Raw genomic sequence first — 12,507 nt, forward strand, 5'->3', positions numbered from 1 at the left:
GTCCAGGACGTGGCTTAATCCATGTATGGGGAAACTGGCCCAAAATACTGTAATACAGGGTTTCTCAAAGTGTGGTCCGCAAGCTATCCCAAATGGTCTGCGAGCAGACGTGGTCAAATATAATATAGGAGTTGTAACTTGTAAACAACTTGTAAACCCAAACAGTTCTGCAACACTGCCTATGTAAGCTACGTCAGTTTAAATCATATGAATCCTCTGACATAATAAGGAAGGTGCAAAGACAATAAGCATGGTGGTTCAGTGAGTAGGCCTATGTGTGATATACTCTTGAAGTAGGTCTACAGTTATTTGTTTTTATCTAGGTGGCCTGTGAGTTATTTTATATTGGTTAAGTGGTCCTTGATCTGAAAAGGTTTAAGAAACACTGCTGTAATAGAAGAGAAACCGGATACACATGCACTTTTATTGTCGCAAACTGTTGTCCTATTTTTGTTCATCACATGACCAATCTCTAGACATGAGATGGATCAGTGATGCTTATCTCCATTTTCAGTTCTTGGCCTTATTGAGCTACATGTAGAATTTGAGTTGCCAAGACCTCACCACTACATTTGCAATGACACTTTTACGACTGCCATGTATTTGAACTATTCTTGAGGCACACGAGGTATTACGAGTGAGTATGGTCCGAACCAGAAGCACAGATGAAGTTAGCTGATTAGCATACTAGTTTTACTGGATATCTCAGTTTTGGCATTACTTCAAAATCTTTATTCAGATTCTATTGCTATTCTAGGTCATTTAGCACCTTGAAAAGCTAGCCCAATCTATGCAATAACCACTTTATGACACTCAGTTAAAATAGCAGTATGATACTTTATTTTACAAATGAAAACATATCAATATCTTATAATTGTTTAAAATGTTATTAACCAAGACATATTACTAAAATGAATCAGTGATTGTGTGTTTTGGAAATGACACATAACTCATGATCAGTCATTTTTAAATCGGATCACTTTTCAGTCAGAGTTGGGAGATCAGTGGCATTGATGCCATGGCTTCCTCTCTGGTCAGCTGACGTTGAGGGTTGTTGGTCTACCTCCTCGCTGGCTGACAGTTGCATGGCAGAGAGAGCGTGGTCCAATGACGCCGCTGGGGCATCCTCTTTGGCCAGCAGGTTGTTCTTGCGCATGAAACAGGCCTGTTCGTAGGGCGGGTGGATAGGGGGCTGGGTAGGAGGCGTGTAGCTATACTCTTTACTGGAATCCAACTGAGAGAAGAAAGATCAAGACAATATGTATGACAATAATATGTATTTAACTAATACGTGCTTTTTACATACAGATTAGTGTGTTGTTGTGAGAGCAGTGACACTAAGTACCTGCAGAGGGTAGGTGCGGTCTGAATCAAAACCACTCAGGTCACCACAGGCAAGAAAAGGAACGATGATCCGGTTTGAGCCCTCCAGTTGGTTAAAGTCTACATCTAAATCAAAAACACACACAGAGCATTAATATACTCAGAACAGGGTGTATCATTTTACAGGTTATCATCAAACACACACAAAGACACACATGCAATCATTCAATCAAAAGCATGCAAAAATGGAAATTGAATTGTATCAAATGTTCACAAGGAAACATCTACAGTTGAGCTGATACGTTTATGAACTCATGCTATAGTTGACTAAAAAGAGGAATAAAAAAAAAAACATCTTTTGGAAATTTATCTTAATGCCTGAAGTAAAAAAATGAGGAAATATCCAACCTTTAAGGACACCAATTTTCTTTGTGAATGAATAATGTATTGTAAATAAATAAATGTTCTTCCTTAAAATGCAGGGGGCATAAGTATGCATACCCCTATGTTAAATTCCCATAGAGGCAGGAAGATTTTTATTTTTAAGGGCCAGTTATTTTATGGATCCAGGGTACTATGCATCCTGATAAAGTTCCCTTGGCCATTGGAATTAAAATAGCCCCACATCATCACATACCCTTCATCATACCTAAAGATTGGCACAGTTTTATTTCACTTAGCCTAATAGCTGGTTTGATTTGCATTAAGACATGATCTTATGGAAAGTGCCCCATGCCAATCGTGAGATATGGTGAAGGGTATGTGAGGTTGGATATTTCCTCATTTTTTCATTAAGATCAATTTCCAAAAGATGATTTTTTATTCCTCTTTTTAGTCAACTTTATCATGGGTTCATAAACTTAAGACCTCTACTGTAAGTCCACTTTACCATAGGAATGGTCCAACAGAGGATTGGACATATTAGGGACGTAGCCTTCTGGTGGGGAGTAATTTCGGCATACCACAAACGCCTCTGCAGAAGGGAAGGCAGAAATGGGTCAAACCGACAACCACTAAGCATTCCACCATAGGAAACTGCACTCACACCAGAACATATGCTGTAGATTGCAAAACCAGTGGAAATGTCTGCAGTGGAAATTTAACACATTAAAAAAAAAAAAAAAAAACTCTTATTTCACAGGTTACTTGACCTTAAACAAAAAAATCTTTACCATAACTCAAAATCAAATAAACCCTGTTATGTGTGATCAAACGTTTGACTGGTCATAAAACTGCACTAGGTGTTTATCTTTAGGCCAATGTGCAGTGGCTCCCCCTGGTGGCGGAGGGTCTTCACTGACTCACCTATGCTGGAGTTGCGGCTGCTGCGAGGCTTGGCACAGGTGACCCGACTGAAGAAGATCCTCAGCTGGGAGTACAGCAAGGTCACATCCTTCCCTCGGAAGATCTGAGGATGGGTAACAAAGACGTTTTTTTTTTTTTTTATTTCAACACTTGTGTTCTTTATATGTCCATCGTTTATTTGAGAGCAAATTATTAATTATTAAAATGGACCACACAGATAAAGTATGCTTCATGCATCATCAATGTAAAAATGTACAAAAAAAATGTACAAAATACACACAATTCAAAATGCATTTTCAAAGGCATAGAGTGACACACATGCAAGCTATTTAATCACCTCACCTTAGCAACAAATGTTCCACCCTTCTTGAGAACATGTGTGGTGATGTTAAGAGCCTATGCAAAACACAACCAAGGTAAACCGCACAGTATGGCAACATCCTCACGCCCACACAGATTGCTCAACAAAAATTAGCATCAAAGTTTCCACATATAGCTACACTGAGTTTTGTTTTCACTTTACTCTGAACCTCAACATTCCACTCCACTAAATGTGCATAGCACTATTATCTCACAACATTCTTCACACATTACTGTTTCTTAATTGGTTTAAAGCTTTTAGTATTTTAATGTAGTATTGTTCTTAGTACTTTCTCTAGTCATTCTAAAACACAATCTGAAGTTCATAACTCACAGTGTAGCAGTTATTTAGAATCATAGCTCACAGTGTAATAAAAGGCATGCGACCAAAAGAGGAGGTACTCACTGCAAGCAGAAGCTGAGCCTGGATGTACTCATCCACGTCATGGAGTCCCGTCACTGTGGACACAGATCACACAGATGTTAATAAAACAGCCACCTCAATGAGCTTTCATCATCATGACCAAAGAAAAAGAAACCTGTTAAACATGGAGTTGAAATATTGTTAGATCACTAGACTAGACACTAGATGGTCACTTAGATCAATATTTGAAGAACACTTTTTTGATTTTCATCTCACTGTGAAATCAACAATTGATCATATTCATACAGTAGTCATGAACAGACTATGAATACTGATGAGTACTGGATCATGGCAAATTGTTTCTCAGAAGTACTAGTCATGATTCCTCAATCAACAACAAATGAGCCACTATCGTGGATTTATGAATAGTGACTGCTTTTCCTGTACAGCTGCCAAACATATTTTATTTAATTTGTTAAATAAAAGCAAGCAAGATGGCTAACATCCTCCCCATTATATCTTTTCTTCATTAGGTGGTGTAAACTCTGTTTTTATTTGTAACTATTATTGACAAAATTCCCCTCAAACTTGCTTCTTTTCATAAACAAATGCTATTGGCCTGGACTTTAATCTTCAAACATAATTTTAGTCCCCTCAGGTTTTATATTTGGAACAATAGATATTATGTATTATTCAAAAATAGATACATTTTTTTGATAACAATATTTTGTTGGTCAGTCAATTATTTAACCATGACAGTCAATTTTATTCTTATTCAGAGTATGTATGAACGTTTGATCATTTTTGATGATATCCCCACAGGTGAGGTTTTAGGGCTAATGGTACTCTCCCTGTTTAAGGTAATGTGCTTTATACTGATGTTGGTAAAAATAGTTTCTCTCCACACTGTAAGAATATTAACAAAATAATTTGTCAACTTTTTCAACATGTAATCATCAGTACACCCTCCTCCTTATCACACTGGTCCAGTTTTGTTGGAGATACACGTTGGGACAAAGTCTGGGTTCTGCCGCAGAAGTTCAAAAAGCTTTACCCAACCACTATTTACAGAAGCTCAAAAAAGACGTTGTAAACTGTACCTTTTGTGGGAATCAAAGAGAAACCCTAGTGCATATTTGGTTATGCCATCATACTACATCATATTACTTTGGAGTAAACTGTCTCGGTACTTAGCTGATCTCATTTACCCTGAATTCTACTTTTGCTGGGAAAATGTACTTTTTATGACACACCTCAACCTGACACAAGTCCAAATTCCAAAATAAAGCACCTAATTTCATAGACCTGTCCAGTGTCCATCCATGTTAAAACACTATATTTCTACTATATCCTGTTGCACTAATAAGAACACCAAATTTCCCTCACGGGATCAAAAGAGTATATACACTTATACTATATAACACACACATTATTTGTACTTCAAATGCTTTTGTAAATTGAGTTGTTGTTTTTTTCTTTTGTCTCATTTATTTCTTATTGTACAGCACTTTGGTCAACTGGTGTTGTGTTTAAAGTGTATGTGTATAAATAAACATGACTTGACTTTTTTTTATCATGATATTTTTTATATCTCCCCCGGCGAAATTGACCTGTTTGTATTGTATACACTTGTGGCTGCCTATTGTTACAGTATGTGCAAAAAACAACTTCCTGCAATGGTTGTGATTATGCAATAATGTTTACAAGACAAGGGTATTGGTAACTTGTTTGCTCTATAAAAGTTCTGGATACTGCTTTAAAAGGTCCTAACCTGCTTCACTGAAAGTCATAAAAATACAACAACAAAAGGTCATATTTAAGGACATATTGGACACTGGTTTAAGGACATATTGGACACTCAAGACTCAGAAACAAGTACATGTTTAGTGATTGGAATCCTGAACAGTGTTTCCCACATAATTGAATTATATTTGTGGTGGTAGGTTTGCAGAATTAACTTGAATGCAACAGTTTTTAGCAAAAAAAAAAAGCGCAGTGTGGTTATGATGCTAGATTTAAGCATAATTTTGTACAACCTGGAAAATGATTGTGTGGTGGTCAATGTTGATATTGTGGTGGGCTGCCACAAATAAGGCAATGTATGCTGAAGCAATCACATTAGTCTACAGAGGCATTACAAGTAAGACAGGTATAAGACTATGGACGGATAATGATTTAATCCTTCATCATCATCATCATCATCATAATCATCATTTTTCTAAGCTATCCCAGCACAATTTGAAAGGGAGGGTGAAGGTGCACTGATTTGGATACAAGCTACATGATCACCATTGGGTTGCCTTAAGATGAAAAACCAACAAACCTACTCTAAGCAAATTTCAGATCAAATATACAACCATTCAAGAGCCACTAAGAAAATACTATGCTTCTCGGGAGAACTCACATTTAATCCACCAAATGCGGGACAAAATGAAAAAAAAAAAAAAAAAGACTGTAAGGGCTAGAAATAATGACCTCTTCTTACATTAGCAGTTTTCTGCTTGGAACCGTGATTTCATCTTCTCACTGATTTTAACAGTTCCACAATTACAAACTTACAACGTGACTGCTTCTTCTCAAGGTAGGCTATGACAAATTTGTAGTAGAGCTGTGTGCCATTTTTCTGTTGTAGGATGAAAACTGTCTGTAGTCAAGTAGCATCAATATGGTATGGTACAGCAATGTAAAAGAGCTAGAGATTACCTTTACCCTGTACAGAGTTCCCACTTTACCAGTACAAAGGCACCCCTAACCATCACAATTCCTCCACCGTGCTTAACCTACGGTCTAACACTCCACAAGTGATGCCAAACATCTTTTCACAATGATTCTTCACAAGTGACTTCAAAGTTCACAAGTGATCCAAACACCTTCACTTAGATATGTCTGCCCATAAAAAAAATGTTTGGGCTGTCAGTTAAACGCGTTATTAACGGCGTTAACGTAAACCTATTTTAAAAAATTTTTATCGCAAGATTAACGTTTTTTTGGTGTAACAAACTTTGTAGTTTTTTCACATGCTGTTGCAACAACTAGTAACGTTAGAAGAACTACAACAACACACGATCTAGCTAGACCGTGCTACATGTACCCGCCCCCTTTTAGGGGAAAGGGAGCTGTTTGGATAATGGAAACCTATGCTGCATCAAAGTGGGGAGCGAAAAGGGCTTATACTTACTAAATCTTGAAACAAATGTGAATGAAAGGCACAAAATAAGGTTGGTGTAAGAGTTATCTGTATGTTTATGGGATTAATGTGACCATTATGTTCCTATTTTCTGCTCTTTCCAGTTTATAGCCTACTAACAGGAGTGTCACGAATGTAGGCACAGTCAAACTGCCCGTGGCTGACTATAAGTTCGGCAAGCTTAACTTTACATGTCATAACATCAACTAAACATAAGTCACACATTCATTCTATCACTTGTAATATGAACATAGCCTTTTTCCTACAACTAGGTGAGATAATTGGCTATGCCTGTTACACTGAAGTTCCACAGTTAGCTAGCTAGCAAGCTAACCGTTTTACATGGGATATGGTATATAGCTACGTGCTGAATGGGTTGTAATGTAGGCTACATTGTTTCGACATGAGTAAGTTACATACACATAATTCTTCATAACTGCCCTGTTAGTAAAATGATTGAATGGCCTGTAAATTAATAACTAGATGTAACATCAAGGTGTGATTAGGCTAGCTGTCTTTGGAATCAATGATATAATGTTAACTTGTTTTCCGCTAAAATGGGGCATGATGCAGATTAAATGTAGCCTATCTTTATTATGCGCCTTTAGTAAGCTACGTAAAGGCATGCTGCACACACTTGTTTGGGCTTACAAGCCGGCCAAAGAGTTGATTTGTATAATAAACACCAACACAGTTCTGAACTCCCGGTCAGCTGAATGGTGTTTTAAATTGTTATGGACAAAAATGCCGACATGAGTGTGATGCACTCTGCTTTCGACATTCATTTACTGTACATTAGATTCCATTCTTTTCAATACAACTCTGCACACCAGCAAAGCACTTTGCCCTCGTGTAAATCATGATTCAGTTATATTTGGTCAACGCTGCTCCATAAAATCCATTGTTCATCCAGTGTTTGCGTGTTAAAAACTTTGGCATCTTAAAGTTAAGTTAATTAAGTAACTTGCCTTGCTTTCCTAATCCTAATCAAGATACGCAATAATTGCTTTATATTGTTAATATGGACTCCTGGAAAGTTCAGCAATGCAAAATAATAGAATTTTAATCATGCGATAAAATATGTGATTAATTGTGATTAACTATAGGAATTCAGCAATTAATTGTGATTAAAAATTTTAATCGTTTGACAGTACTAATTTTTTTCTTTTCAACTATCTACCACCCAGAATTTGCCTATTCCAGATTTCTGTTTCCATTACCCAGTCTCTGATAAGGCTTTTCTTTTGAGCCTTTGCCTAGAAGGTAAGCAAATCAAAGCCTTTCACTGTTAAAGATAAGACTGGTATTTTGTGGGTACTGTGTAATACAACTACAAGATGAGAACCTGTGAGGCATTTGTTTCTCAAATTAGAGCTACTTTTATCCTCCTACACAATTACGCAATGGGGCCTTTCATTTGCCTTTCTTGCTTGGTGAGAGACAGTTTCCACTGTTTGATGAAGGATGTAAATTCTTAATCATTAATTGCTTAATTCTGAGTATCAATTGTCTGACGACAGCCTGAAAATAACCTGACAGGAGATTCAGCAGTGATTCTGAACTTTTGAACAGTAGTATAGTGATAGTACTGTAAGCAGGCTTTTTATTAATCTGATGCTTAGTCTGTTTTTGACAAGGCCATTCTTGTGCCTTTTTCATTTTGTAGTTTGGCAAAGCAAGTGTTAAAAATAATTTATCTGGTAGAGCATGTCAAAGAAATGTCCAAGGTGTGATTGTAGTGTATGATATCTCTTACCATCTGGTGCTCCATCACACACAACCAGATCTGCAGATTGACCCTCAAAGTGCTTGATGATCTCTTCAGCTGTGGATAACTACAATAAAGACACATGTGGTGGTGACCGTTTAGTATGCTGAGTATCAAAGGAATGTACCAACACTTGTTCCATGTATGATGCTATGACAGTGTTCCCTCTACGCTGATTTAAGGATGGCGGCCCGCCACGGCAAAATGAATGCCGCCATGGTATCAGAATTAGGGCAGACGCACAGCAGTTGCTTTTTAAATAATCCTGCCAACGTATATCCTACCCGGCTGGCTGCCGCTCAATTTAAGTAAAACTATTCAGAGGTTATATCTTGGAGAGTTAAACTTGGATGTCTCTTCTCCACAGAGACTCCGCTACGGCACACAATTCGGGCAAAATCATTTTATATGCACTTGCGGTGATAGCCTAGTTAATGTAAATCGCGGACTACAACCAAAGAAAGTAAAGGAGAATTGCACCAAATAAAGGTTATGGTTGTGTTTCTACAACACGTTGGCACAAAACGTATTTTTTGTCAGAAACCAAGTAGGCTAAGCATTTTCTCCATTATCAACGTAAACTATGTTCAAGCAGTGACATGTGATTTAATGCATGGGGTGACGTGAGTCAGACAGATGATGGGAATGTCTTTAGTAGCCTATTCCTGAATCCGGTCTCTCTCAAATCACGTTTAATGGTGTGATTAGCAACTAAAATAATAAAAAAAAGAATCCCGGGGGTAACACCCCGACCCCCATGTTATCAAAGGTTCAAATTAAAGGGACACCAGGCAAGCCTGATGCTTTTTCTCTACCTAACTCTCCCTCGCTCAGTCTGAAGCTCTTTTCCTTTTCTTTGCGTCTTCCGTCAAGGGTTTTCGCTGCTTCTTCGCCGGCTCTGCCATTATAAACACGTTTGCAACAATCTCTAGCGTTTCGTTAGCCTGCCTCTGTGCTGTAATCTGATCCTGCTTCGGTCGGCGGGTAGGATACACCGAACTTGCAAGTGGGATATTCTTCCTACAGGCAGTAGAGGCTGAGAGAGAGAGCCTTCATTAAGCGTGTGGAGTCATTTAACCATATACCGACTTACGAAGATGATTAATTATAGCAGCTGGTGTCCCTTTAAGCTGCTATAGATCCTATGAGTCTAAGCCATAGTAAAAAGAAGTTAGTCAAAGAGCCATTGTGTTGTCAGTAAATAGAGGTTAAGAAAGATATTCTAGTTTTTCTTAATGAAATTAAGGGAGGGGGAAGGGTTCTCCCTCTATCTATGGCCTGACCCCACCGCTATAAAAAAATCTAGAGGAAACACTGTATGATATCAAATATTAATGATGTATTGATGTTAGTTTTATGATGTCAATGATTCTAAATACATTTGGTATTGTTTGTCTTTGCTAACTTGGCAGAATTCAGTAGTGTCATGCAGCCAGTTTAACACAACATATACATTTAAATACATTTTAGTTCAGCTTGCATTTTTCAAATACTGGAGAGATGTGAACAGTACCTTAGTGATGTCTCCTTGAATCTGCGTGACCCCTGGTAGAGGTGCCATGGCCTGGAGGTCCACAGCAACAATTTTCACATGCTCTTTTTTTTCTTTGGTCCTGAAACGCCACAAAGACATGAGGTCAACTTCAGATGCCAAACAGGACATTATTGAAAACACACTCAACCCTGCATACATCAAAGCCAAACACAAGCACCCATAATAAACTGATCATGCAGATTCAGGGTAGTTTGGCAAACAGTGAATGAAAAGATATGGTAAAAAAACACTGGAAGTTCTGACAATCGTACAAAAGACATTCTACTGAAAATGACTGCTCTAACAGCTTTATGGTCTTTTAAGCCCCCACCGTCGACTTCAAGGTAGCGCTGCCTGAAAGGTACTCGGGTTAGGCAAGGGTTAGGGGTTAAGGTTAGTTGCCTTGAAGTTGACAGTGGCAGCTCTGCCTTGAAAGCAACAGTGGGGGCCCAAAAGATCATCAAGCGTTCCAACAACAGTGACCCAAGAGAAGAGTACAAAATACAAATGTTGGAGGGACATGACGAGACTGGATGCACATCATGCCCAGAACAGTGCTAGGCCAGTGATGAATGACCAAATAGTACTTAATCATTCATAAAGAGATACATCCTTCACAAGGAGATGATTGGAGATCTCACCGGAGCTTACGAGCAAGCACCTGACTCCAGCTTCCTGGGGCAGCACACAGATCCACGGCACGGGTTACTCCTGTGGACCACAAAATATAAGAATACGGTCTGTCCATGTGCAGTGCAATACAGTGACATCTCATTCTCAATCACTCTATCAAGAACACCACTTGATGACATTACATTTCAATTATAAACTGTTAACAAGTTGAAGCCCATTTTACCTTCAAAAAGATTATACTCCTCGTCCAGCTGCAACAGTTTGAATGCACTCCTTGCTCGCCAGCCTTCCTCTTTCGCCTGTCTGTAGTATATGTCTCGTTTATCCTTTGAGGATCGCCCCATGGTCTTCCTTATTCAGGCAATTAACACCCTGTACAACAAAATATAGCTTTGATTTATTGATGCTAGTATCTGTAGTCAACAAGCTTACATTCATTAAACATCGATGACATTATATTAAATGTTACATCAGTCAATGCAAGAAAGTAGCCTACATATACCTTTTTACACTGGTTTGGAAAATAAAATAAACCCGTGTTAACCTTTTGTATTTCCACTGGTTATTTCTGGTTGGAAAATAAAATTAAACCCAAATAAAAATAAACCAGTGGAATTTTAATTTCACGACGAGAATTCTCGGTCTAACCGTTTGCCGTTGAAACGGTGTAAATTGCCAGCACTATACCGTGGATGATATTTTAAAGCTCCCGTTAAGAACCAAACCAGATTTTGTTCAAATCTACACAACTATGGCTACTACCGTAAATGTTATTTTTGAAGTGTTAACGTTTTAGAATTTCTGAACAAAAGTGGTGATATTTCGATGGTTTGAGATACCTAATTTATAACCTGTCACATTTCACTAATTTATAACTGTTCCACTGTCACTCCAGTATCATTTATTACAGCAAAACTAAATTATGAATTGTAGCCTAGAAGAATTTAAAGCTGATATCATGTCGTCTCGTCTATCATCTCAAAAATCATCTCGTTTTTGCTAACGTTAAGCTTACTATCTATCTGGCTAACGACAGCAGCAGTCAGCGAAACTTTGCTTTCTTTTGCGTGGAAAAGCGGGACAACTAATTACAGTAAACAAACTTCACAAAACACACATGCAATTCAATTATATTGAAACTTTCTACTGACTTGTATTAAGTTAAAAACTAACAAAAGCGATAGCTCCGAGTACTACCAGAGTAAACGGGATCTGGTACTACTTTTCCTCCTCCATGCTTGAAACGTGTTTTGATTACGATGGAAGGACCCTCACTGCTTAAAGTCGTCCAAGATGGTGCCTGTGTAAAATGAAGACTCAGACTACAGACTTCTGACAGATTTGAATTGAGACCATGACCATACGAGAAGCCGTGGTCGGTCTGAATTTAATCAGTCATTGCAGTCAGTCATCTGTGCAATGTGGATACAGATGTTTTATGTTTGCAACTCATTAAGCTTACAACAGGTAGGCATAGGTTTATTTATTTTACCCCATTGTGTTAATGAGTAAATATCTTTTTTTTAATATAAAATGTATCCATCTGATTCAGTCTTCTGATTAGCTGCAAGCAATGAGTGGAAAGGGCAATAGCCAGGCCGATACTCTAGGTGGCAGCAAGAGAGAGAGAGAGAGAGAGGGGGGGGGGTCTGTATGCAGTGTAGTCTAATCTCCTGTCCCCTTTGCAAACATTTAAAGCTGTTCAAACGATCATCTGACTGTTGCTTCTTGAATCTTATAAAAAGACATGTGCCAGAGTATAATACAATTATAGGCCTTCAAGCAAACATATCTGTGTCATACACTCATAAGTGTAGGCTAATTCATTAAGCAACTCAGTTTGTTTATACTTCACACCAGCTCGCTCTACCCCAGATATCTTGATTTCTCATCTTTGGATGTTCTCATTAGAAAACATTGATCAGGCCCCAGTTGTGGTGCAACTGGCTGGGGCACCTGCACCGTACGCCGGCGACCCAGGTTCGATTCCCGCCCCGTGGTCCTTTCTGGATCCCACCCCTGCTCTCTCTTCC

The 12,507-nt window shown here is 38.3% G+C and overlaps 1 protein-coding gene across 3 annotated transcripts; it reads right to left on the reverse strand.

The window, feature by feature from the left end:
• Nucleotides 1-817: 817 nt before the first annotated feature.
• ftsj1 (FtsJ RNA 2'-O-methyltransferase 1) lies at nucleotides 818-11,745 on the reverse strand. Of its 3 annotated transcripts, none has more exons than XM_048259089.1 (11): nucleotides 11,672-11,745; nucleotides 10,698-10,846; nucleotides 10,483-10,552; nucleotides 9,821-9,920; nucleotides 8,296-8,374; nucleotides 3,395-3,447; nucleotides 2,971-3,024; nucleotides 2,629-2,731; nucleotides 2,213-2,296; nucleotides 1,346-1,449; nucleotides 818-1,234 (listed from the first exon to the last, which is right to left on the reverse strand). In XM_048259089.1, exons 2-11 carry the CDS (start codon nucleotides 10,816-10,818, stop codon nucleotides 977-979), a joined length of 1,026 nt encoding a protein of 341 aa, XP_048115046.1. In that variant the 5' UTR covers nucleotides 10,819-10,846; nucleotides 11,672-11,745; the 3' UTR covers nucleotides 818-976. The 3 variants fall into 3 exon arrangements, with proteins under 3 accessions (XP_048115046.1, XP_048115047.1, XP_048115045.1); XM_048259090.1 differs by having other exon boundaries at nucleotides 11,648-11,722; XM_048259088.1 differs by having other exon boundaries at nucleotides 11,626-11,713.
• Nucleotides 11,746-12,507: the final 762 nt, after the last annotated feature.

The sequence above is a fragment of the Alosa alosa genome, chromosome 12, assembly GCF_017589495.1.
Source record: "Alosa alosa isolate M-15738 ecotype Scorff River chromosome 12, AALO_Geno_1.1, whole genome shotgun sequence".
NCBI classification, from domain to species: domain Eukaryota; kingdom Metazoa; phylum Chordata; class Actinopteri; order Clupeiformes; family Clupeidae; genus Alosa; species Alosa alosa.